Below are 25,178 nucleotides of genomic sequence, written 5' to 3'. Positions count from 1 at the left end.
GGAGAACATCTCAGTGCTGCTAATATGCAAGACAGAGTCTGTGTAAGCCAAACTAACTACAATACAGTCTGTTGGATGATTGAAACCACACTGGAAAAGGGATGTTTTATTGTAAAAGTGGAAAATGTAACAATTACTTTCTTTGTTCTATGATTTCTGTTTTTCAACGGTACTCAGGAGATGCTGTGCTTTAGACAGTTAGTCAATTTCTGACAGAAAACTCCAAGTAGAACAAACTCAAAAATAACATTTTCTCTGGCTTTAGTTTGGATTTGATGAATGCTGCCATGCTGCTCCTTTTTATTCACTGTAAAAAAAAAACAAACAAAAGGTATCCAAATGTGCCTTAATATGAAATAATTCTGTAGGAACAATACAAATCTGTCTTCAGTTTCAGCGGCTTTCATAAAATCTGCAGATCACCCAAGGAGGCTCTCGTCCACCTGGGACCCCTTCCTGGAGGTGTGCTGTTCCACTGCTGATTGCCTCTCTGTGTTTTAGCAGCAATGCACCATTCAAGTCTGCAGGCAACTTGACAAATGAGCAGCGATCTGAGCCGAGGGGATGCTCGTACTGCACCACACATCCTGTCCCGTCCACATCCCCCTGTCCCGCAGTGGTGCACCTCTCTTCACTGACGCCCTTTCCTTACTCTAAACCAGCTTCTCAAAGTCACACAAACACAGCACACGCTAAATACATGCCTGCTGACGCATGTACACATAAAGACACGGCTAAGAGATTAAGTAACCCTGCACATTTCTTGTGCTGCTTCTTTATAGAAATGTTAAACCGAATGGTAAATCTATATTAAGTTTCACAAATGACCAGACTGTATCTTTTTATTGTCCTTTTATATTTAAAATAATTTGTGTTTTATGCATAATTTTTGAAAATTATACATGATCATGACTGCATGTCATTAAAGTTGTAAATGTATAGAATTAGTCTATTAATCGAATTGGTTGGTTTGATAATCAGTCAATCGTCTAGGACACTTTTGTAGCAAAAAAGCCAAATATTTGCTTTTTCCAGCTTCTCCAGTGTGAGGAGTTTCTGCTTTTCTGTGTTTTTTATGTCATTGTAAATTGAATATAGTTTTGGCTTTGGACTGTTAGTGTGACAAAACTAGAAATTTGAATTTGCCACTTTTAGTTCTGAAATTGTGACAGGCATGTTTTACTTATTGATTGAGAAAAATGTTACGAGATTAATTGATAATGAAAATAAGTGTTAGTTGCCCCCCTAGATCAAGTGTGTTAATTATCTGTCCAAAATACAAATGTGATCAATAGTTTTTGTAACCTAATTGTTGGCTAGAATACTCTAAAAAGAAGAGATCATCCTGGTTAAAAACATTAAACAGTGGTGCTAAGAATGGTGTTAAATGTTTCCTCACTGGGCCTCTTGAACAATATGTTGTTAATAATATCTAACCAGAGGTCAGTTTTCCCAGTTTGTGATTTTCTAAGGCTCACTGTCCATGCACTCTACTCTAGTAACTGGTAAAGATTATTTTTATTGCTGTCCAGAGAGATTTCTGCTTTACAAAGCTGGACTGCACAGGTCTTATATTGCAAGCCATCCACTGAAACATGAGATGTCTTCTCACCTACAACAGCATCAATCTATTAAAGGATGATTTTTTTAAAAAGGGCATCAGGAGGGTTTTATACAAGCTGCATTGGTTGCAGTTCTTTACTCATTGTGAGGCAGGTGTGTGAGTCAGCTAAGAGGCAAAAAACTCAGAACATGAAGTACCTGACGGCTGAACTAGTTCTGTGGCGTCATCAGTATGTTGCCTGCAACTGCAACCACCACTTGAGGACAGCATCCACCCACCGGTCCTCTTCGGAAACTGCATCTCTGATGTGAAGTGAGGAGCTGAGTGTCTGACGCAGCATGCGATCATTCACCTTGGCTACGTTTGCTGCTCGGACTTGCCTTGGTGCGGCTGTCCACACATATCCCCATCCTCAACCCCCACACCCTACCCCCCCTATGGAGGCAGTGCACTCTGCCAGCCATGGAGTGGGACGTACTATCGATCCTGCTGAAATGATGGTTTCTAAAAGGGAGGCAGTAAGCATGTCTGCACTCCCCTCCTCCACTGTGGAGGGGCCCTGAGATATCACCAAGCTCAGCACATTGCACCATCACCGTATGGGAAAATGGGATTTTCACTGGGAGACGAGCTGAGGGTAAGGTAATTTAAGTCACCAAGCTATGTTCCACACCAAGGATGTAAAATGAGCCATATTACCTTCAGACGCCTCACACAGTGGACAAATAAGGTCATTTAAAATGTCCTATTAATTCCAGTCCTTGTCACAGAGAAATGTGATGCTAAATGGGAGAATTTGCATGAATGCTGAAGTTAAGAAGGACGTGAAGAGAAGGAGGATGTTCATTCTGTAACCACTCATATTCACATCTTTAAGCACTTGTTCAGGGGGCGCGATGTGTACTGTCATGTGCAACGTGTGATTCTATAAAGATTTCAATGTTATTCTGAATAAGTGATAAATGAATGAAGCTGTGCTTAATGCAGACTGAGTTTATAACCTAATGTGGGGCTCTAAACATCAAGCAGAGGGTGTATATTTCGGAGAAACCACTAGATGGCAACTATGTGTTAGTATTTCCCAACACTCCAGGTGTAATTTGGCGCATATGCTGTGACTTATACAGGGCTAGAAGAAATTCTGAACAGGCTTTTATAGCTGTCAGTGTCTGGTGCATAAAATAAAACTAAATAGGAGTTGATCATCATTTACTGGGGTAATTATTATGGAAAAACTGACTGTGCTTGTGTCCATTCCCCTTTATGAATGGAAACTGTTGGATATGAGCTCCTGTTACTGAAGATATTTGAAGTGACCAACAGTTGTCCTGTACGTGAAGGTCGTGTGCAGGCTGCATCACCCTTGTCAGTCCAAATTGCCCGTCAATCACCATACTTGATGTTCCCCCAGGGGTCAGTGTGTCAGTCATTGGAGTATGATTGGGACTTACTGAGCAGCAGTGACTGATGTTTAGGATTTCCACTCGTCTTAACGTCACTCTCTGTTTTCCTAAGCCAGGTCAGCGAGGGACTGAATAGCCTGAAGGTCAAGGTTGAACAACAAAATGCTCCAGTGTTTCAGTGTGTGAGCAATCATGGTTCACTGGTGCTGTCGATAATATCGTGCTCCTGCTGAAGTTGGTCATATGGTATGTGTGGGAATGATCAATTATGGTTCCTTTCAGTATCACACATCACATGCATGCCCTTAGGACAGACCATAATCGCATACTCCTGTCCCTACAATACATTTGAGGAGGACACACCAAACTAACAAAGAAGTAAATGGTGGCAGGCAGTTTGATGTCCTACCTGACTCGTTCAGCAAGTGATCCCAGTGCAGTGTGCAGTTTAGATCACACATTACAGTGTACAGTAAGGGTCCTGTGGTGGTGATGCACTAGTCTGAAGTTGGTTTTATATTGGGGAGAGGCTGTTGAATGGATATTGCATTCAGTATTTACTGTCAGTCATTGATGAACAAATTACAGCCAATAAAAAAATCAATACACAAGGACCCCAATGATTTTACCTTTATTTCTGTTTTTATGTGATGTATGTCAAGACTATGTGTGTGCAGTTATATTTTTGTCAAATAAGTGAATCTATCTAATGTTTTTAAAAACAATCTTTGACCTTTTAATATTTAATTGGATATTTTCATGCAGCCGCAAATTTGACATTTAATAACTACTATGCCCTAAGAGTTACAGCTGTGAAGACACATTTCCTGTTTGTACCATGTAATGTAATGTACAATGACAATTTAAAAAATCGATTTTTTATACGAGCACTTTTAATAGTCTCAATCGATTTCTTACAATTTACAATAATACTTTTTTGTTCATCATACTATAATAAATACTACTACTACTAATAATAATAATAATAAGAAATATTAATATAACCTCTTAGCTGCCACAATGGCTTTTTAGCATAATGAAATCACTGAAATTTTACAAAACATCCTTTCTACATGTCAACAGTAAATTTAAATGTGTTTATAGCAGTAACAGTAAGTGGAGCAGTTGTTATAAAGGGGATTTATCTTCTTTAATCTCACATGTGTGCAAAATTGCTTGAACATGTTCCATGAATAATTAAAAAAAAAGCATAAACTAATTTACAAACATGAAGCCAATGTCGCTCGGGTTGCAGTCAGTCAGTGGGGAGGTCCTAATCTAGTGTAGCAGCTGGGAGCATTTTACCACGTGACGCGAGTGATGTTAGAGAGCAGCCATCACCAGTTCACCTAATTCATGTCCAGCCTGAAGTGGTAAAAGGTAAGACGACAAGGAAACGGAAAGCTACGATGGAGTAGGTGAAGCCTGAGTCCTCTCCCGGCCTCATCCGCTCTGCTGTTTCACTGCCTCACAGCGTTACAAGGTTTGTTTGGTAGGTGCTCTTTACCCCTTTCTCCCCCTGTTTTCTGCTCATATGGTGGCTGCCGAAGCGCTTGTTACGGTTTCTGTGTTCATCTTTACGTCACACATTAGATATCGAAAACAAAACCCGCAGAAAGGTTGGCACTTCCCAAACGTCCAGTTTAGAAGCAGTCACGAGTTGTTTTGTCTCTGTCTTCGCCCCTTTGCTAACGTTAGCCATGTTGTGTTACTGTTTATGCTAACACGGGTCGTGCTGCTTGTTGTGTAACAAACGTTTCGGATGCGACCGAGTTTCAGGTGAACAAAAGCATTGTCAGTAACGCTTGATTCACGCGCGGACGTTCCTTCAGCCAGGAGCACACAGGCTGCTTGGCCCACGAGAGCTTCTGTGAAGATTAGGCTGCTTTCACATTAGCTAGCATGACAAGCTATTGTGGGTCCAGAAGGCCTACTTACATGCACTCCGCTGCCAATATAACTTGGGCTAATGCACTTCAGTACAACAGACTATACGTTGTGTTTTCATAAAGGTTACAACAAGTTCTGTTTTTGTCGAAACGGCTTTGAAGAGACGTTTATTCAACTTTATGGTCATTCTGGAAGCTAGTTAGTGGTAGGCTACTATTGACTTCAAACGGTTTCAGACCCATTTCAAAATGACCTTCCATTTCCAGAGTACTTGCAAAACTTTTTGTTGAGCAGCTCCTCTATTTGAAGAATATTTTTGGTAAATTCCAATCAGGCTTTCCTCAAACACGTAGCCAACTGAAACTGCCTAAGGGTTTCAAATGACATCCTTGTGCAGGTCGACAAGGGGGCGCGACTCCATCTTAGCTCTGCTTACCTGGTGTAAGCCTGCTTTTTTGATACCATCAACCATTCCGTTCTCATCAGCAGATTAAGTAGTTGCATTGGTATCTCAGGGAAAGCCCTCCAGTGGTTTGTGTCATTTGTCAAACAGATGGTTTTTGGTCTCTAACTTAACTCTTGGGTAACTATGTGACTTCATCTGCCCTGCTGTTATATTGGGGTGCCTCAGGGGTCAGTCCTCGTGCCCATTCTTTTCTTTGTAAATGCTTCTCTTGGGCCATATAATCAGTTCTATACTCTATCATTGTTATGCGGAAGACACTCAGCTTTATGTTTCAGTAAAACCAGATGATTTTAACAACCCAGATACTTTCCACAACTGTTTAGCTGTGATAAATACCGGTTGTCACTAAACTTCCATCTTTAACTTAGTTTTGACCAAACTGCGCTTCTGACCATTGGCCCTGAAAATGAACCATGGGTTTTGGGTCTTACGTCATTTTCCAGTATATTGGCCCACTTGCCCCCTTTGTCAAACCAAACTCTAGGAATCTTGGCGTTTCATATGTGACCCTCAATTGGGGGGGAAAAAAACTTAAACCATTTCAGCAAAACTGGTTAAATCAGACAATCACCTCTGGCTCCTCATATAAAACGCATCATTCATGCCTTATTTTTTCCCCCATCTTGACTTCTGCAATGCCTTTTCACTTCCTTTTGTCAAACTGCCCTGGTCTTCTGCTTATACAAAATGCGTCAGCTAGGCTTTTAACTAGGACTAGTCATAGACTTCACATCACTCCTGAAGCGAAGGTCAGTATTGATTTTTAACATTCTGTTAATCACTTATAAGGCACTATGTGGCTTAGCTACTGCCTACATAGCTCAAAAAATGGCGGGGTGTCCACTTAGGTCCTTCCAACCAGAATCTGTTTGCTATCCACGCACCGAACGCAAGGCGACAGTTCGTTTGTTGTCCTAGCACCCAGCCCCCACCCCTCCCATTAGATCAGCAGAGTGTGCTGACTGTTTCAAACAACGTTTAAAATCCAGTTCCAATAGTGTGCTCTGGGTGGTGTCAGGTTGCGGTATGATTTCTATTGTCGCATGTGCGTTGACTTTATAATGTTCTTGTTTGTTTTGTGCTTAATATTGATGCAACTTGTGTTTGGTTTTTTTTTTTTTTAAAGAAGGTACCATATAAATAAAGTTTTACTTGGATGGCATTATTCTGAGATGCATTTTCATTATCGATCAATCTGTTGATCATTTTTCTTTATAAATCGATAAGCTGTTCGGGCCAAAAAATGTCAGAAAATTGTGATGGAGTACAAGGAGACATCCTCAAATGTCTTGTTTTATCCACAACCCAAATATACTCAGTTTAATCTCATAGAGGATTAAAGAGACCAGAAAATGTCCACATTTAATAAGCGGAAATCAGAAGATAATTGTCTTTTTCTTAAATGACTCAGTGATTAGTTGTTTATGAAAATAGTTGGCTATTAATTTAATAGTTGACAACTAATCCATTAAGCGTTGCTGCTGTATTAAGAACCTCTGTTTAATGTCATACAGCCCAATAGCACGATAAACTACACCCTCCAAAGAGTGCAATCAACAAAAAATTAACATTAAAGCCTTTATTAAGAAAGGATTTATTGCAGCGCTATTGTAATAGACTGCATTTGTTTTAGTAAGGTGTCCCTAATAAACTGGCACTGAGTGAGTGTAGCATACATAATTACACCAAAGAGAGGGTAATTGCATAGAGAAGTACAAAAGATGTCACTTTTCAGTTTGTCATCATAGGACATAGAAAAGTCAGACTGTTTTATATTCAGAAACACTTTTCTACATAACACATCCAAGCTTTGTAGCCATACAATGGATGATGGATGACTTTGTCTTTGGTAAACCTTGAGCTTTATGTACTCAGGTCAACAAACAGGCTAGGGCTGAAGTTCAGGTGGGCTTGGTCTATATTGGGCCTTACAAGAGACAAGTGTTTTCCTCAGCTCAGCAAATCCAGCAAGCCCTTCCTCTTGCATTTTAATAAGCTCCAAACTAACCCAGGGGCCCAGGAACCCCGACCAGGCCAGGTTCCCAGCCCAAATATATCCCACCACAAGCCACCTTTTATACTACTAATGGGTATGTTTGTTTTGAAGTCCAAGGTAAATGTGGGAAGACCCTTTTTATTGTTCTGTTAGTTTTGATTTAGTTGAGCATGTTGTGTGCGCTGTAAGGTGGCCCTTTGCCACAGTGAGAGGGAACGGTAAACCCCTGGCTCAAAGTGTGCAAATTAACATGTTTCACTCTCCTTGAATACTGGACAGGCATTGAAAAGGAGATTGTTTACATTCAGATGCTGGCCACCCGCTGCTTGCTTTTTCTTCCCTCCTGTTTTCCAATCACTGAAGAGACATGACCCATTTAAATGGTTGTTTACTTGCATTAGAATAAGAGCCAAAGCACTTCTCAATGAACTCTTGTCTACAATTCAATTAGAGTGGCCTTCCCAGCAGCACAGTTTTCCACATTACACAATGCGCTCTTCAGGCTAGCTGCAGCACAGGCAGAAGGACCAAGACCAAAGAGCAGCAGTAGTCACACCTGCGCCCACAAAAAGTCACATTATGTCTCTGGATATTGATCCTTAGTTCGCAGTGTGGTGTATCGGACCAAATGGGGTTTTCACTATGAAACACTGGCCTGGCTGTGGTCTGTTGTGATGGAGTGGAAGTGAAGCATAGCAGGTATTTATCAGGCTTTCATTTTCAATTTTCTGAAACGGTTTCTGCCTCACATGAGCTGTGGTCCGGCTACGTCTCCCTCAAACGCGACGGAACTTTTTCTTTTTTTTTTAGCCAGACATTTTATTATTGCTTTTCCTGTTGCCTCTGACTAGACAACCATATAATAAGAAATGGCTGGAGTTTTTCCCCTCCTTTTTTTTGGTCCTATTTTTGGAGATTGTGGGAATAGTAGCAGAGTAATGTGGATGGAGGGCCTCTACTTGAGTGCTGCTTTTCATGTTAATTAGCTTTTGAGAAACCAACCGTATTAGATGGCATTTCAAAATGCATAGAGCCAAATCATTTATTATATTCTCCTTTAAGATTATTTATTTACACCTTTATGGTTATCACTTGACCAAATATGGTTAATTATGGTTGTGTACGCGTGCCAGAAAAAGGACATGATTTTCAAGTTTTGTGCAGGAGACTGAGGCAGTAAAAAAAAAAAAGTCCCTAGTTGTCAGTTTGTTTTGTTGCTGCTTGATAAGTGGTTGAAATTGGCAACATCGTGTTTTATACATTCTAGGATTGACTCTGCATTATCAAGAAAAGCTGAGGAAGTAATATGTAAAATTGAGGACAACTAATCAAATCAGGTTTGAGTCACTTAAAGGAGCACATAACATGAGTGTTTACCAGTTACGCCTGTAGAGCTCTAAACCCTTTATAGCAGTGGTTCTCAAACTTTTTCACATCAAGGACCCCTAAGCTGACACAAATTAGACCACGGACCCACATTTGATAAGATTTTGTCCCAGGGTCCCCCATCTGATAGGGTTTTTGCGAACGTGTGTGAAACCCATGACCCAAATAGTTGTACATTCTGTCGTGTTACTTGCGGATGGAATTATGACCATCAATTATTCCCCTTCTTGCTGAGGACCCACTGGAACCCCCCTCAAGGACCCCTGGGTATTCCCAGACCCCATTTGGAGAACTATTGCTTTATGGAACTTAATGTTAAACTGTTAGGAACTGATGATGAAGAACAGGATCAAGGTAGCATGTTGCACATTTTAAGTGATCTAGGATTTTGAATAAATCCTTTGATGTACATATTATGTGCCTTTTATTTTTTTGAATGAATGTGAATATATCACTAACATGTTTCATTGTCTTTTGTAGGTGTACCATTGTTGTCTTAAGGTGAGGCCACATAGGGCAGTTTGGTCCTAACTATTTTTAGTTGATTGCTTAACCTCTACAGGGCACATCTGTGAGATTCTAACAGATGCTCACAAGTCTCTGAGCTAGAGTCCAAGTAAAGTCTCAAGTCACTCATGGTTATAATGAGCGTTGTATCACCTGCTGCGTTCAATCCAGGCTGCTTATAACACTGCATAGCTATAAGGATTCTGTAACTGTAACCTGTTTTTCACTTACAGATCACAAACATGTAATGTGCAATGCAATTTTGACAGCTTATTAGCTAGCCTACTGTAAGTCAACACACACTCAAACCATGTGTAACGTTAACTAAATAAAACTAACATTACATGATCAATGTAATGTTTGAAGCCATCATTAATAATTAACGTGATGGCAGGACGTAAATGATTATGTTAATCAACTACCACAAAGGTCAAGTCTGAAGTCTTTTGAGGATGAGTCTCAAGTCACTGTGTGCGACTTGAGTCCAATCATCAAACTCGAGTCCCCATCTCTGCGTTCTAATCATGCAAATTGAATTTCTCCCAGCTTCATTACAGCTAGTCAGGTGGCTTTTTTTTTTTTTTTTCCTCTACATAGAGTTGGATTACTCAAATGCAGAATTAACCCAACAGAATGCTTTAAAGCGCAACTTTATGTGCTTTGTCACAATGTGTGCACTGTTGGATAATGTTATCTGTGGGTAGCACAGTTGGAAAAATAGAATGCATTTGCTTTGCTCTTTGTTTTTTAAATTTAGGGATTTAAGCAGACACCTTAAGTGTGGTTGCTGTAGGGCTGCAACTAACAAATTTTCATTGTCGATTAGTTGTTTGCTCTATAAAATGTCAGGGGGGGAACTTCAGGTGGCGTTCCAGGATAGTTTTTCTACTTGGAGGTTGGAAATTTCCCAGTTCTGAGTTGCCTGGAACGCAGCATTAGTCTTAGTTGGCTCGACATCATACTGAAGAGGTAGGGAGGTAGAGAAAAATATATGCTGTACCGTCCTGCTACCGTCTGACTTTTCTGGACTCTAGATTATAGGAAAATACGGCACACTGTTATTGAAGTATTTACCATCTTCACTAAGGCTCCAGTGAGGCCGTGATCAGCTGATCCATGTTGTGTAAAAATGTTATCAGTACTAATTGGTATGTAGGTTTACATCTCAGATTTTTTTTTTTTTTTTAAAGGTCATGGTACACTGCTTACTGTGTTTCAGACACCAAGCATCACATGAGGAGAAAGCCACTTAACAGCCCCGCAGCTAATATCAGTTGTTGCCCACTGATTACCAAATTAATCGCATTAAAACATTGAGTTAATTTTCCTTTTTAAATGTGAACATGCACTGTAAAATTTCCAGTAAATGCTGTGTGATGTCATTATAAAAGGTGTGTGTGTGTGTGTATATAAAAAAAATATATATATGAGCGAGATAAAGACACTGTGCCTTTTTGTTTAGCTAGCTCTTGTTTTGTAGGACCTGATGCTAACGTTTGGTCCAAACAGAAAGATGGCTGATCAGTTAAAGATGAAAACAAAGTAATCTGCTTTCATCTCGCCTCATCTCCCCAGGTAGGCTTCAAACAACCCCTGGTCTGACCGTTGCTGTCTACATCTAGTGACACAGGAGCACACCCCTGCTTCTTGGGTTGCAGAAGAACAGTGGAGGAGAGGGTCTGAGGCTGAACACTCCCCCCCATTAGTATTTTGAGGAGGGGGGAGGAGGAAGGAACGAGCTGCTATAACCACCCAGAGCATGGGGCAAAAAGTCCCAGGTGGAATTAAAACCATTGATATGCGGGATCCGGCGTTCAGTCCCCTGAAGCTGGAGCTACAGGCCCTGAGTCGCACCAAGCCATCTCGACTGGATCTGCTGCTCGACATGCCACCTGCCAGCATGGACGTTCAGGTCCAGAACTCATGGAACAACGATGACCGCTCACTGAACATATTTGTCAAGGATGACAACAAGCTGGTGTTTCACAGGCACCCTGTGGCGCAGAGCACGGACGCCATCCGGGGACGTGTTGGCTATACAAGGGGACTGCACGTGTGGGAGATCAGCTGGGCTATGCGTCAAAGGGGCACGCACGCTGTGGTTGGAGTGGCTACAATTGATGCCCCGCTACACTCTGTGGGCTACACAGCTTTGGTAGGAAGCAACGCTGAGTCGTGGGGCTGGGACCTGTGCAGGAGTAAACTCTACCACGACGGCAAAAATCACCCAGGAAAAAGCTACCCAGCCTTCCTCGAGCCAGACGACACCTTCATTATACCAGACTCCCTCTTAGTAGTCTTGGACATGGATGAGGGGACGCTGGGTTACATAGTGGATGGACATTATCTAGGGGTGGCGTTCAGAGGACTTAAAGGCAGGAAGCTGTACCCGGTGGTGAGCGCCGTGTGGGGACATTGTGAAATACGAATCCGGTACATAAATGGACTTGATCGTAAGTGCAAAAAAATACTTCTGTTAGTCTTTTCCCTCTTGAGAAACAGTTTGGTTTTTGCCATCTATGATGATGTCTTGCATACAGCTCTTACACAACCAGTCGCGCCATTTATTAATGCAATAAACAAAGGTGTGACCGTTCAGGGTTTGTCACACTGTCGAAGCAGGACATTTACTGCAGACAGGGTTACTTAAATCAGTATTATGTAAAGCGGTACATGTGAGAACACAACTATTTTTGTTCTTGCCTTGTGCTTCATATCACATAAATTAATATTTAACTGTATCCCTCATTCACTTTGTCCTCCATATGTGAATGATGTTGTGTCCTTATCTTAGTAAGGAGTCACCAGAGAAAATATGTGATCTCACTGTAACCTGCCCTAGCTTTTGTCATGAACTGTACTTTGACTTTATCTTCAAACTAGATTGTGGCACCTCCAATATAGATGTCAGTGTTTATTGCTTTAAAAACATGCTCATGACCAAAAAAAGACAAGCTGTTTGTTTTCCTCCCTAGACAAGTGTAGAATGGATACTAATTGGATTAATGCCAATAATTCCATGGTGAAAGGGTCAGGCCCATTTAAATGAGGAAAACATAGGTGCTTATTGAAACATGTTGTACTACCCACATGTCCCAAGTGCTCTGTGCTCATTAGATTTTTATGTAGAGCTCAGATCTCTTGACCTAGTTTAGGCCTGCGTAACAGAGGCGCTACAGATGCAGACACTTTCTATTAGTTAAGACATTTCTCTTACTGTTGGATGTAGAGAGGGTGGCAAGTCCATGATCTTATACATTCATGTTAAAGGTTAGTCTCACAATATGTAGTCAGTCCTGTTGATCCAGTATGCAGGGTTGGCACTGCAGCTTAAAAAAATATGGCTGCAAGTAAAATAGGGTGTTTTTTTTTTTTTTTTTTTTTTTTTTTTTCTGGCTCACTTACCAAAATGGCTGGATAATGAACATATGTGTTGAAAGCCAAAGAAAATGTCTGTAGCACATATTGACAATTGTACCAAAATATATTCAGATTCTTTGATCAGTCACAAATTAATAATTTCATAAAGTATTACAAAATTGTTGAAGATGCCAACCCAAAATGACAATCACGTTAGGAGTGTTAAAACTGTCTTGCATTGAGCCACTGCGTGTGTTAATGTGTTAATATCACCTCTGAGGATGTTGTTTATATCATCCCTCCTCCTTGAATTTCCTTCCTCTGATGGAACCTGCACACACTGAGACCAACATCTTGATTTTAGATTTATTGCAATTAATTCCTATATTTCAAAGCAGAAATGGGCAGAATGGATGCAAACATCTTTGCAAATGATTTCAGAATGACTATCTCCCACAAACTTTTATTGTGTTCTCCATGGCAGTAGAAGAAAAAGGTTATAATAGTGTTCCATTCCCTTTTTAATAGCAGGTCACTCCCCCTCTGTTTGCATTATTTTATTGTATTGTGCCTATCCATTTAATGGACATGACACATTAGACACAGTATCTCTCAGATTTGTGTTAAGGCTTGACATTTACACACTCCTGAAATGAGATTCGCTAACACACTAAATATGCTCTTCCTCACCTCTTGTCTCCCCCTCCCCACAGCTGAACCCCTCTCTCTGATGGACCTGTGTAGGCGCTCGGTGAGGGTGGCACTAGGAAGAGACCGTCTGAGTGAAATCCATAGACTGCCCCTGCCGGCCTCTCTCAAGAACTACCTGCTCTACCAATGACGGCGCTAACAGTCACGTGACACTCGGTCTCTTTCTCCATGTTTCTCTGGGATCCTTCTTGGGTTGAACCCGTTTGACAGCATTGCTCAAGCCTCCAGGACTGACTCAGCCTTCAAGTATGCTTCTTCAGTGGCTGGACTCGTTTTTTTGAGTTTCTTACCCTGTTTTTATGACCCTTTGCAATTGTATTCTCTAACTTTATAAAATCAGGAATCACTGCGCACTATGCATTAGCTGATCCAGATGGTCACCATGTTGGTGTACCCCCTCCGGTTTGTAAGTTAATGTGGCACATGTGGTCCGTATCTCTGCTGTGACCTCTGGACTTTTTGATTATGAATTTCTATCAGGTAGCCGTTTTAAATTTTAATGTTATTGGTTGTGCTAAAACAAGTGTGTGTGTGTGTGATAGAAGTTAAGCTAAACCTGGAGCATTGGTGCAGAAGTGCATTGCCAGTATCTGGTCACAAGGTGGCAGCACATACACACATCAACCTGTACATCCACTCAAACTAAGAATTATAACATGAAATACTAGTTGCTTTTAGAAATTGTGGTTTTTAAATGGATTATGAATTTAAAAAATGCCATTCACACAACACAGCAAGGAGATGCTGACCACTCCATAGTGAGTCTGTAGTGCAGTATGGATGAATGCACTGTGTGGCAGTTCTGACCACTCACAGCGTTCTGTCATTATGGGAGTGTGCCCCATTGCTTACAAATACGGCATCCGTTAAGAACATCATCAGCAGGAATTTTAACGGAAGGATAATGTCACTGTGATTATTTGTAGCATGCATCAGCAGGAAATCTTTCTCTATACAATCACGTCATTTTTCTTTTTTAATGTTTCCTTGTAGTGCAGTAGTTTTGAACCACATGCTGTTGTAGTCAAGAGTACTGGGGTTTCTTTTGTTTTTTAAATTTAATTCAACCAGTCTCTTATCAACAGATTTCACGGGGTTTGCACATAATTCAGGCGGAGAATGGAAACTAACCAATGAAATGGCCACTGAAGTGGTTCGTTGAAATGGAAAAAATGCTACTTTTGGGTCTCACTGGCACATAGCTGAGAACCATTGATGTACTATTTGTGTTTTATGACATGTTAAGGGGAGAAACTTCAGATTTAAGGCACTATGACAGAAAAAGACAATCCACAAAGTGCTGCACAAATGTTAAAAGGTTAGATTGCCAACATATTGTCAAATGCCATATCATAGACTTCTTGACTCTAGGATTTTTAAATGTGCAGACGTGGTCCTTATTCAGCATTCTGCTGATGTGGACACACTGTGCCACCTTGCTTCCTTGCTTGCAGTTTCCTTTTTATTTGTATTCCTTGTTGTAGATTTGTTTGTAAGTATCTATTAAAGTTTATTTCAAAGTATCTACTGTGTTTTGCATTGTACAGCAATCTACTGTGAAAGATGGAAAAAATATTAGCTGCGGTATTTTGCAAAATGATGAAATGCTGTAAACTTGAAAAGTGAAATTACATTAGATGGAGTTGATACGGTAGTACAAGATGGTCGTTACCTTATCCATACTCTGTGATTCTCCGGAGGAGGAATGAATGTCTTATCTAAATTGAAAATTGTTACAAGACCTAAGTCTGTTACAATATAGTGGCTACATGACAGATTTTGAGGTACCTTGTTACTATCGAGATTAAGATCTTTAATTCCAGTGCTTTTTTTTAAAAAACAAAAAAACATTTTAATGTGACTGGAGAAAGCGCAAAGGTGTAAATTATAAAATTTATGATGGCTGAATTCCATTTAGCTGCTTTGGTTTCGGGCTCTTGGCATTGTTCACGCTTGCTTACTGAGACATTGAATATAACCGGTCTAATCAGCCAGAATAACTAAACCCCTGCATCGATGTGCAGGGCCTTTTAACATCAAGGCAAAGCAAGCGAGTACCTTTCAACAACCAAGGCAATTCAGAAGTATTTACATATGGCATGGAAAGGCAAACGGGGAATTAAATAAACACAAGGAAAATAGAAACACACATTCACTTAGGATTTAAAGAGTATGATAAAATACAAGATAGAAATAAGGTAAAATAAAACGGGAGAATAAAAATTGCAGTTAGCTTTGGGGAGTTTGTTCCAGATACTGTAGGTGTTGCATAAAAACAGAAAGCTGCTTCTCAGCCTGAGATTTAACCCCTCTCTCTCACTGTCGCATCAGTCTCCAACTACTGTAACCATTTCACTGCGTAGAGAAACTCACACCAAAGATTAGGGTAGACAGTGAATTTGAACACCCACATAGGCTACATAGTATTCACCATTCAGTCACCTTTGAAATTTGTAGTTAAAGCCAGTTATCTGAGCTGAATGAGACTAATACTTGAACACAACTAAGCAATCCTGTTTTAGCCACACCACACAGTCGTTGGAGAACATTTATTTCAAGAAGATGAATCCTTAGACCACTAACTTTCTGTCAATAAAAAGCACAGGACCCTCTTTTTAATGTCGTTTCCAAAAAGGAACTCATTCCCTTCTGAAAGTCAGATTGAGATGTGGGGGCACAATTTAATTATGTTTGAATACTACTAATTCTACTTTGAATATGAAAGTGAGTGATGTGATTCTACACACAATATATAGTAGACACTGCAATCAGTTGCATGTTTAGACTTGTTTAGTCTGCTAAAATTTGTAAATGTGACTCCTTTAGCGCTTAGCTAAATGCTAACAACCTGTGTTGCACCATATGCTTCCCTTTTGCTCTTGCAAGTGTAATATAGTGATTTTCATGCAGACATTCAATTTATTTCTAATTATTTATCTCGTGCATAAAAGAAGGAAAAATTCTGTGAAAATGCAACCAAATAACAAGCTTCAGATGATGAATATCATACATACAATGAAAAATCACAAACTATTGCCGCCAAAACTACCACCACCTGCAGATGAGCCAAGAACTAAGGGAAACCAATACTTAAGGGGTCAGGGAGTGGTGAGAGGAGTGCGGGGGGCGTTGAGCCTCTTTTACTGCTGCATCAGTCCGAGAAGAAACTGATACACTTTATTCCCTGTTATGGTCTGGTACAGGGTTAGGTTCAGCTAAGTTTATTTGCACATGCACACACACATTCGGGTGTATGTCGCGTTCAGCAGCTGTTTCAACGAAACCCAGACATATTTGAGAGCGCCCATAAAACTCCACCAGTGGGATCTAAATTGCACATGCAGGAGGACATAAAGCAAGTGCAGCTGGGTTTAAAAGACTTTTGACATAATGGCAGAGATGTTATTGTACAGACATACTGAAAAACAAGGTGCTATAAAGGTGACTCAGTAACTGACAGCGGGAGTTACATTCTAACACACTGCTCACTGGTGGACAGCACATAACATCACACGTCCTCCATGGCATGGTTCCCAGTCATGGATTCGTATTTGGTATCCAGTTAAAATCAATCTCTGATCTTCCTGATGAAAACATTTATATTCATCTCCCTTTATCTGTTTCTTACAATATGAACAGCCTAATTAAAGGTAGACAAAGGTAGAATAGAAAGTCTGTGGAGACTATTGCAGCATGTAGTAATAAATATTAAATAATTACAGATCAAAATGTACCATTGGGGCCTATGTTGACCTTTGCAGGATATGTTATCAAAACAAGCCAGTCAGTGGCATTAGTTGTGTGCAGTTTGCACCTACACCACTCTCCAAGCAGACCTTTATTGAGAAAACTTGAAAATGCAGAAAAATAGAAGATATGTCACATTGTTATTGGCCTTATAGGCCTACTTTCACAAGTGCAAAAATAGATAGTCTTTGTCTTTCTTTTTTTTTTGCAATATCTGTTTACAATAATTGCAGCTCTATATTTTGGTATTGTTGTATTTGTTCACAATATGTACTGCATGCATCACATTATTTATGAATAAATGCAATTATAAGAATATTGTGGTTAAGAAAAAAAGCTTTTATTTTATACTGCAACTCGTGAAGGTTCCGGGGTGACTCAGAAGTTCAATGTGTTGTTTTTTTGGATCTTTGCTGCTAGCAATACTTATGCAACAACATGAAAAAGGACAAGACACAAGGTGACAAACACGTGTGCCTACGTCACGGACAACACCCCCGTCCAACCCACTGACGTAGTTTTGAGTAGCTCTTTAGGTCACCCTGCCGGTTGGGATTTAGATGAGCTGCGGCACACCGGCATCTTAAAACAGCCCTGCGCTGTCTCTTTCACACAAACGCGATTTTAAGAGGATCATAACACAAGTATGGTGGCTGTTTGAGACAGGAAAAAGATGGCCCAGAGAGACACGCTGCTGCATCTGTTCGCTGGGGGGTAAGTTAAGTCAAATCAATGCTAATGTTAGCTACAGCCAGAATAACGGTATTAATAACTCAGAGGTTAATGTAACATGAAGAGGCAACGCGACCTTCACACATCTTTTGCTACTGTTGCATTACTACTTTTGACAAGGCTGTCTGAAACCAAATATAAATTATACGATAATTTTAACGCATTTTCAGCATTGAATAGCCGCTAGCCATCATGCTAATACATGCAGCATGTAAATGCGGGCTAATAGTTAGCTGCCGTTAACACACCACGATATTTCGAAAGTAAGTGGGCATTAGTCCTTTTTAGTTGTGTTCCTCGCTTGCGGACTATGTGATGTATGATGACTAACACTTAACATGTATTAGCTTTCAACATAGATATAACACTAACGTTGTCTTGGACAACAGCATCTTGATTTCCATAGATCCGCAGGCATTACGTCGGTGCGGAAGTTGCTAGCTGGTAGCTACCGTTAGCTAGCAGGGTATCTCTGTTAGTTGTTTGTATCATGAAGGTCATATTCGTACTGCGACTAACAACGTGATGTTTTAGATAACACGCGATGTTAAAGCCGACTTTGTCATGCGTAATTCAAAACCGAGTTAGTGGTTCACTTAGTATCCCGTTGTCGACATGGCGCAGTCACGAGAGTAGGTAGCCTTTCGGTCTTACGTAACGTTGACAGTGCACGGAAAACATAATTTGGCAACAACCATAGCTAGTGCCAGCGATGCCAACAGCTCACCTGGCCGAATGGTGGTGTTTGTTAACCCCGAATAATGTGTAGGACTTTGAAAGGACGAGCTGGATGGCTCCCAGTTGACGTTAAGGTCACAGTTAAACAGCAGCGGCTTGTTAAAAATGACACCATTTACCCTTGAAATGTTGCGACGAGCCTTTGAGGTTAACTTATTTAACTCCACACGAGAACTGTGTTTTTGAAATGCAAAGTCAGTTAAATTTATAATAATATGATGGGAATGTTGACCACTTTGCTTAAAGTCTAACTCTAGCTGAATCATATCATATCAGTCTTAAAACATGATGAGAGAACTGTAGAGAAAATGTCTGTTTACCTTCAGAGTTAAGGATCACTCAGAAAACTTGCCCAGCTTGTTTTGACAATCTTTGGTCTAAACAATGTCTTGAACTCTAATACTTAAACCAACATGCTTGTCATTTTCAGAGGGCCCACACTCTTGCACCTTTTCCTGTGGATTTCTTATCTTTGTGGTCAGTGGTCATGGCCACAACACATTATTACAACATGGTGTGTGTTTGTCAGCTTAGGTTATGCAATGTAAAAATCTTCCATAACCAGAGGATGATTTCTTCTCTATAATTCCCCAAAATCAGATAGGTTTGGATATATGACTAATGATCAGTGAATGGGCATTTAGGTCAGGTCTGTCTTTGTTAAGATATTTGACCGTACATAGTCTTAGTCTAATCTGTTCCAGACTTTTAAGATTGTCACTGACAAGGTTATAGACACTTTTAATACAGGATTTATCAGTGAGAGCTCTAAAGAACTAAAAGAATGAATTGTAAATGCTGAAATTGAAAGGTGGCTATCTTAAACAGTCTCTTGTCAGACAAACAACTCTTTCCAATTAGAACGTCTGATCCGCAAAACCCTGTGCACCAGATGTGTTGGGTTAACTCTGTGTATTTCCACTGCAGAACAAGACTCTGGCCTTTGACAATAATTGTTCAGTGCACTTGGCCAGTACCTCCTCAGCTGTGTTTTGATGGGAAAGAACTCTCTTCAGTCAAGGCTGATTTGAGTAACATTGCAAATGATAAAATGACACCTGCATTACAAAATGGTGGCTTTATGAAGGGATTGGGGGTGTTGTGACTCGTTCTACCCATTAAAGAAACCCTAGGCTAAACTGAATGATTGACGTTAATGTTAAACTAGTTGTTAGTTTTAACCCCCACCACTACCACTAATGAGCCTGAACTTGCAAATAATAAAACTTCAGTGCTCTAAGCAAGTTAACCATTGATTTACAAATATCAGAACACGTGTGTATTGACTGGTGGGACATCACCTACTTTCTTAGCAAGATTTTAAACATTTCAAGACTCATAATGTTGTTTTTGTGTGTGGCCAATTTGCAGTTGTAGTGGTACGGTGGGAGCCATCATGACCTGCCCCCTGGAGGTGTTGAAGACACGGTTGCAGTCCTCTGGCCTCACCCTCCGACCAGTCTTCCAGGTCCAGCTGGGCACCCTAAACGGCACTGGGGTTATACGGCCAGGGACTGTTACACCGGGGCTGCTGCAGGTCCTACGGTAAGGTGTTTGTTTATGCTGTTGTTAGGGAACCAGTGCTGCACCCTGCTTTGTGGGACCTCCCCTTGAGGCATTTTTTTCTTCCTTTTACATGCAAACAAAGGGACAAAGTGTTCTCTCCTCACAGCTGGTGCGCTTGGCTGTTTATCAGGACTACTCTGTAGAGAGTAGAGACTGGCATAATTGTTAGCTGGTGACATTCTACCCTGGGAAGACCTCTGTGTTCAGGCATGTCTGAGGTGTTGACATAACAAATTTGTCAAAATAAGTTGTACAAAGTCCTGTGCTTATCATGAGGAAAGGAGGTCGAGATGTTTGTAGTCCATGAAAAACACTTGCTTTCTGCTTTCGTGGTCTTTAAATGAAGGCCTCTAATCCTGTCCTACATAAAGAGAGGATTAAGTCCACAATATCCGGCTTGTACTTAGTGCCTTTAACCAGCTGTTCCACTAGGCCTTAAAATATAATAATTTTTTTTTTGTGGCGTCTGTGAAAGTAGCCCATATGACTGCTGACGTTGGTGAAGACTACAAGCAGACTCAAAGGGAAGGAGGGAACGTTTTAACCAGGGTCCTGTGTCAGTGTTATGTTACATTCAGAGGACAGGGGCCACAAACTGAACCGGTCTGGACTGGTGTCAGGTGGTAGATGCAAGTTTTTAAAGTTACACATGTCTAAAGGCAATGTCTTTGTTTTTGGAGAACAAATATTTCTTTTGTCAGTTTGGGTTGTTTTTTTGTTTTTTTTTGTCAACCTACATTAGCTGATGCAAATAAATTTTCCAAGACATCCTTTATTTTTAACCTAATACATGCAAGGAATTTATTATGGACCTTAATCCCATTCTCAAGCCATTGAAAACTTTTTACTTTGAACACTACTTTGAGGTGAAAAGATGTCAGTTGTTTTTTTTTGTTTGTTTTTTTTAAAACTCCTCATTGTTTGAGGAGGTGTTTGGTGTCAGAGAGCAAGAAGTGGAGATGTGTAAACGCTGCTTGAGAGATGAGGTGTGCGTAACAGAAACCAGCAATGATTGCACGTACTGTCGCCCTTTGCTTGGCCCCAAGCGGACCAGACTGTCATCTGGAGAATGAAGGTTACTAACTACAAAGAGTTAAAAAAAACTCTTGGATGTGGCTGACTCAACATACCATGCATGACCGAGGGGACTTCACTGGGTTCAGTGAAGAAACATATGCAAAACCGGCTCGAGTGAAGAGGACTGGCGTAACACTTGGGATGATTGCAGGAGGGAGCTATCACACTCACTCCCAGGAATACTCCTACACAGACAATTGCTGTAACATATGTAGAGGCAGGTTAACATGTATCATGGTGTATATGAATAAAACTCAGTTAAATACATGTTAGTGTTTTTGATATTTGATTGCTGTTTAATTTTGTTTTAGGTCAATTCTTGAAAAAGAGGGGCCAAGATCACTCTTCCGTGGCCTGGGGCCGAACCTTGTTGGCGTGGCCCCCTCAAGGTACAGTGAAGTTCATGTCGGCACTACATGTTTTAGTTGCTCTTTGTGTAAATGAAACCCGTCTTTTGGTGTACAGGAGGTGTCCTTTTTTCAAAAACAATTAACAAAGCAGAGGTTCAGATGGCCACAAAGTGAAGCAAAGTAGTGATTTCGCTGTAGATTCTGTTGTGTCAGGACACCTTGGAATGTATTATACCATGGTCGCTGACCAAAGAAAACAAAAAGAGGAAGCTGTAGGATGTTTACATTTTTCGCTTTAATGGTTAAAATCATAAACTGGCTTTGTAAACAGGAAGCCATTGTCGTGGCAACAACTTCCCCTCTAGCCTTGAAGAGTTCTGCGAATCAGCTGTTTGTGGAGACTAGAGTGTCTGTCAACATGAGTAGGCCTCTGTATTTGACTAAACCGTCTCTTAACTTGAGACAAATATGTTAAACTATATTTGAGTTTCACAGTCTTTGACAGACATGCTTATCAGAAGAGCTTGATGATAATTGATCTGATTACACTTTGTCTGTGAAATTTCAGCGTCTTACATGGGTACACCTTGTGAAGTTTCAATATCACCTTTTATTCTGTTTTTAGTGTAAGCAAATGGTCATTACTTTGTCCTGTTTTCTCATGGTTTATACGAGTAAACTGTTAAGCGTAACACAAACCGTCCTAATACATTTCCCACAAAATGTTGACTTTGAGACCTTGTTAAACTGGAGAAAAGGTCATGATCACATATACATTCCCCATGGTTAATGAGTAGCCGGAGCACGATCCTTTGCTCAGTTATTCCACTGCCCCTCAGTTCCACTGGCCAGCCTGGACAGGCTCACATTCAAAGCAGCTCTGTGGGCATCTGTGGTGCCCAGTGCTTATTCAGCCGATTCTGGTGTGGTAAAGGTTTGTTCCAGAAGCTGAGCAAAGAGAGAAGGCACAGACTGGTCTGGATACACTCTGTCAAAGGCCAACAAAAGTCCTAATGGAATCACTTAAATAACTTCCCAGTTGTTCAAAAATCACACATTATAAATATATTCATATTTAAGCACGGTGTGTTAACCTTTACATCTGCCTTCGCGTCGAGTTCTTACCAGCGTGTTCTCTGTGTTTCAGAGCCATTTACTTTGCTGCATACTCAAAATCTAAAGAGAAGCTCAATGGGCTGTTTGTCCCTGATAGTGGACTGGTGCACATGTCCTCTGCTGGTATTGCAGGTATGCAGTCTTCAGCCTTTTGTTACAAACATGTAATGGACATAACATGAACAGCAGAAAATAGTATGCAGTCCAGTGTCCTGCATAGATATTATATCTAAGGCTAATATTCATTTTTTTTTTTTTTTTTAAGAGTCTGTGGTTAACATAACAGAATGTTAACATAGAAAGAAATCTAGATAATAATCAATATATGCTTCAAAAAGGTAACTTATGTACATCTGACTTTATTTTGCAGATGTTTATGCTCTTGCTGTGTGATCCCGCTGTAGTTTCCCTTCAGTGAATTTGAGTGCAAGAAAAACACTTCTGCTCTTTTGTTATGAGCCACACTGAGGGGATGAAATGTATCTTGTGTCACACTGCTGTGTATAACTGAACATACTTCTTTTTTCCCCCCCTCATCCTCAGCTTTCGTTACTAACTCTCTGATGAACCCCATTTGGATGGTCAAGACCAGAATGCAGCTGGAGAAAAAGTGTGTACACTCTAAACTTCACCTGCCCCAGACTGACTGTAGTGTTTAGATCTTTGTAAAACAATCTGACTTATTTTAGGTACTTAGCAGGTGGAAAGGCACTCGAGATATGATTTGACCTTTTAATAGAAACCTTTAACAGAGCCTGCCTTCACTGAGACGGAGCGTGTGACCTGGCTCAACAAATGCACAGTGATGACGCAAAGTCCTTCGTGCAGAAGAAGAGTCTATATTTACATTGCCACAGTACAGCAGTAGTATCATGTGAGGTCACAGGAACAAGTCTGTTCACCCTGTTTTTAAGGAGCACCTGCAGCACAAAATGGTTGCTTTTATGAATGGGTTGGGAGGGGTAGTTACTCATTCTACCCAATAAAGAAATCCTAGGCTAGACTACATGATTGATGAATAAAAGAACATAGGTGATGTTAACATAGTTGTTAGTTTTAACCCCCGCTAACAAGCCTGACCTTTTTGACTTTTTAGAGCCAAAGGAGAGAAGAAGATGAATGCACTGCAGTGTGCTCGCTATGTTTACAAAATGGAAGGGATTCGGGGCTTCTACCGAGGCCTGACTGCATCTTATGCCGGCATCTCGGAGACCATGATCTGCTTCCTCATCTACGAGACACTGAAGAAACACCTCTCCAAGAGCCAGTTCTCCCCGAATAGTGAAAAGGAGAAAGGAGCATCAGACTTCCTGAGTCTGATGCTGGCCGCTGCTTTTTCAAAGGGTTGTGCGTCCTGCATAGCCTACCCACACGGTAAACGCGTATCCATTGTTTGTATCTTGCAACACAGCCTAATGTGAGGCAGTATTTACATGCCTAATACTTTTTTTGTGTCCGTCTCCACAGAGGTCATTAGGACAAGGCTGCGCGAGGAAGGCAGCAAGTACAAGTATTTCTTCCAGACGGGGAGGTTGGTAGCAGTGGAGGAAGGCTATGCAGCTTTTTATAGAGGACTCATTCCACAGCTAATTAGACAAATCCCTAACACAGCCATCGTCCTCTCAACGTATGAACTCATTGTGCATCTGCTGGGGGACTCCAAGTGAAGAAATGCTAGGAAGTTATGGATGCCACACACTGGGCAAAAGACTTTTAAAAAGCCGGCACAAATATTTTTTGATGTGGTGCTGCAGAGACTTTTTTTGGTGGAACTGAAGCAGGCTGTACTGATGTCCAAAGAGCTAAACACATTATTTTATTGAAAGCTTGTTGTTAGGAGTTTATCAAAGTAACTCAAGACGGCTTGGTACTTTTATTAAAACTCAAAACCTGTTGGCGGGGGGGGGAAAAAGGTCATTGTCTTAGAGGACTAGTGTTAAGTTAACTAAATTATTTTATCTTTTGTTATTTTATGACTGTGTGTGTCTTCTTTTATCAATGGTAAATGTACCAACACACGTAACTGTGCAGGTCGACTCTTTTAGTTAATGATGGGAAGTTATTCAGATGAAGTGCTAGTAGTGGTGCAGTTCCTTGCAATGTAGTGACCTCAGATCATTTTGAGATTTCTGTTTCACAAATACAATGTGCTGGTTTTGAAGTTTGAATTACAGACATCATCATATTTTTCATTAATATATATATTTTACAGGTTTATCTGTATGTTTTCTTTGTGAAAAAGATAGTCACCTTTTACAATATAATGCGAACTTGAATGCTTATTTGACCAGTGGTTCAATAAAATGCATCAAGAAACAGTTAAATCATATGGTGGTTGACCCTAATACTGACAATATGATGTTAGAAACATCTACTGATGCTCTGTATTGTAAGCACCAGATAGAGCAGGATTGTTGCACATTGTTGTTCTGTTAAGTCCAAATATTTGAATGAATACATGAGGATTTGGCTGTTTTTTTAAAAAAAAAAGAAACATTTTGGGGGATGGGATGTCTTCTGTCAAGCTTTTTTTTTTTTTTTTTTTTTTTTTTTTTTTTTTTTTTTTTTT

General features: G+C 40.5%; 2 protein-coding genes across 5 annotated transcripts; both read left to right on the top strand.

The window, feature by feature from the left end:
• Positions 1 to 4,277: 4,277 nt before the first annotated feature.
• On the top strand, positions 4,278 to 14,806 carry spsb1 (splA/ryanodine receptor domain and SOCS box containing 1). 4 transcript variants are annotated; one of them, XM_046057218.1, is made up of 3 exons: positions 4,278 to 4,450; positions 10,792 to 11,665; positions 13,286 to 14,806. In XM_046057218.1, exons 2-3 carry the CDS (start codon positions 10,972 to 10,974, stop codon positions 13,411 to 13,413), a joined length of 822 nt encoding a protein of 273 aa, XP_045913174.1. In that variant the 5' UTR covers positions 4,278 to 4,450; positions 10,792 to 10,971; the 3' UTR covers positions 13,414 to 14,806. The 4 variants fall into 4 exon arrangements, with proteins under 4 accessions (XP_045913174.1, XP_045913170.1, XP_045913173.1 ...); XM_046057214.1 differs by having other exon boundaries at positions 10,788 to 11,665; XM_046057217.1 differs by having other exon boundaries at positions 4,278 to 4,459.
• A 2,726-nt stretch (positions 14,807 to 17,532) lies between these two features.
• On the top strand, positions 17,533 to 25,087 carry slc25a33 (solute carrier family 25 member 33). Its single transcript, XM_046057395.1, has 7 exons — positions 17,533 to 17,744; positions 19,872 to 20,045; positions 21,455 to 21,532; positions 22,641 to 22,741; positions 23,153 to 23,219; positions 23,706 to 23,983; positions 24,077 to 25,087. Exons 1-7 carry the CDS (start codon positions 17,704 to 17,706, stop codon positions 24,274 to 24,276), a joined length of 939 nt encoding a protein of 312 aa, XP_045913351.1. The 5' UTR covers positions 17,533 to 17,703; the 3' UTR covers positions 24,277 to 25,087.
• Positions 25,088 to 25,178: the final 91 nt, after the last annotated feature.

The sequence above is a fragment of the Micropterus dolomieu genome, linkage group LG08 (assembly GCF_021292245.1).
Source record: "Micropterus dolomieu isolate WLL.071019.BEF.003 ecotype Adirondacks linkage group LG08, ASM2129224v1, whole genome shotgun sequence".
Lineage (NCBI taxonomy): Eukaryota > Metazoa > Chordata > Actinopteri > Centrarchiformes > Centrarchidae > Micropterus > Micropterus dolomieu.
The sequence above is the reverse complement of the archived record's forward strand: the minus strand, read 5'-3'. Positions and strand labels throughout refer to the sequence as shown.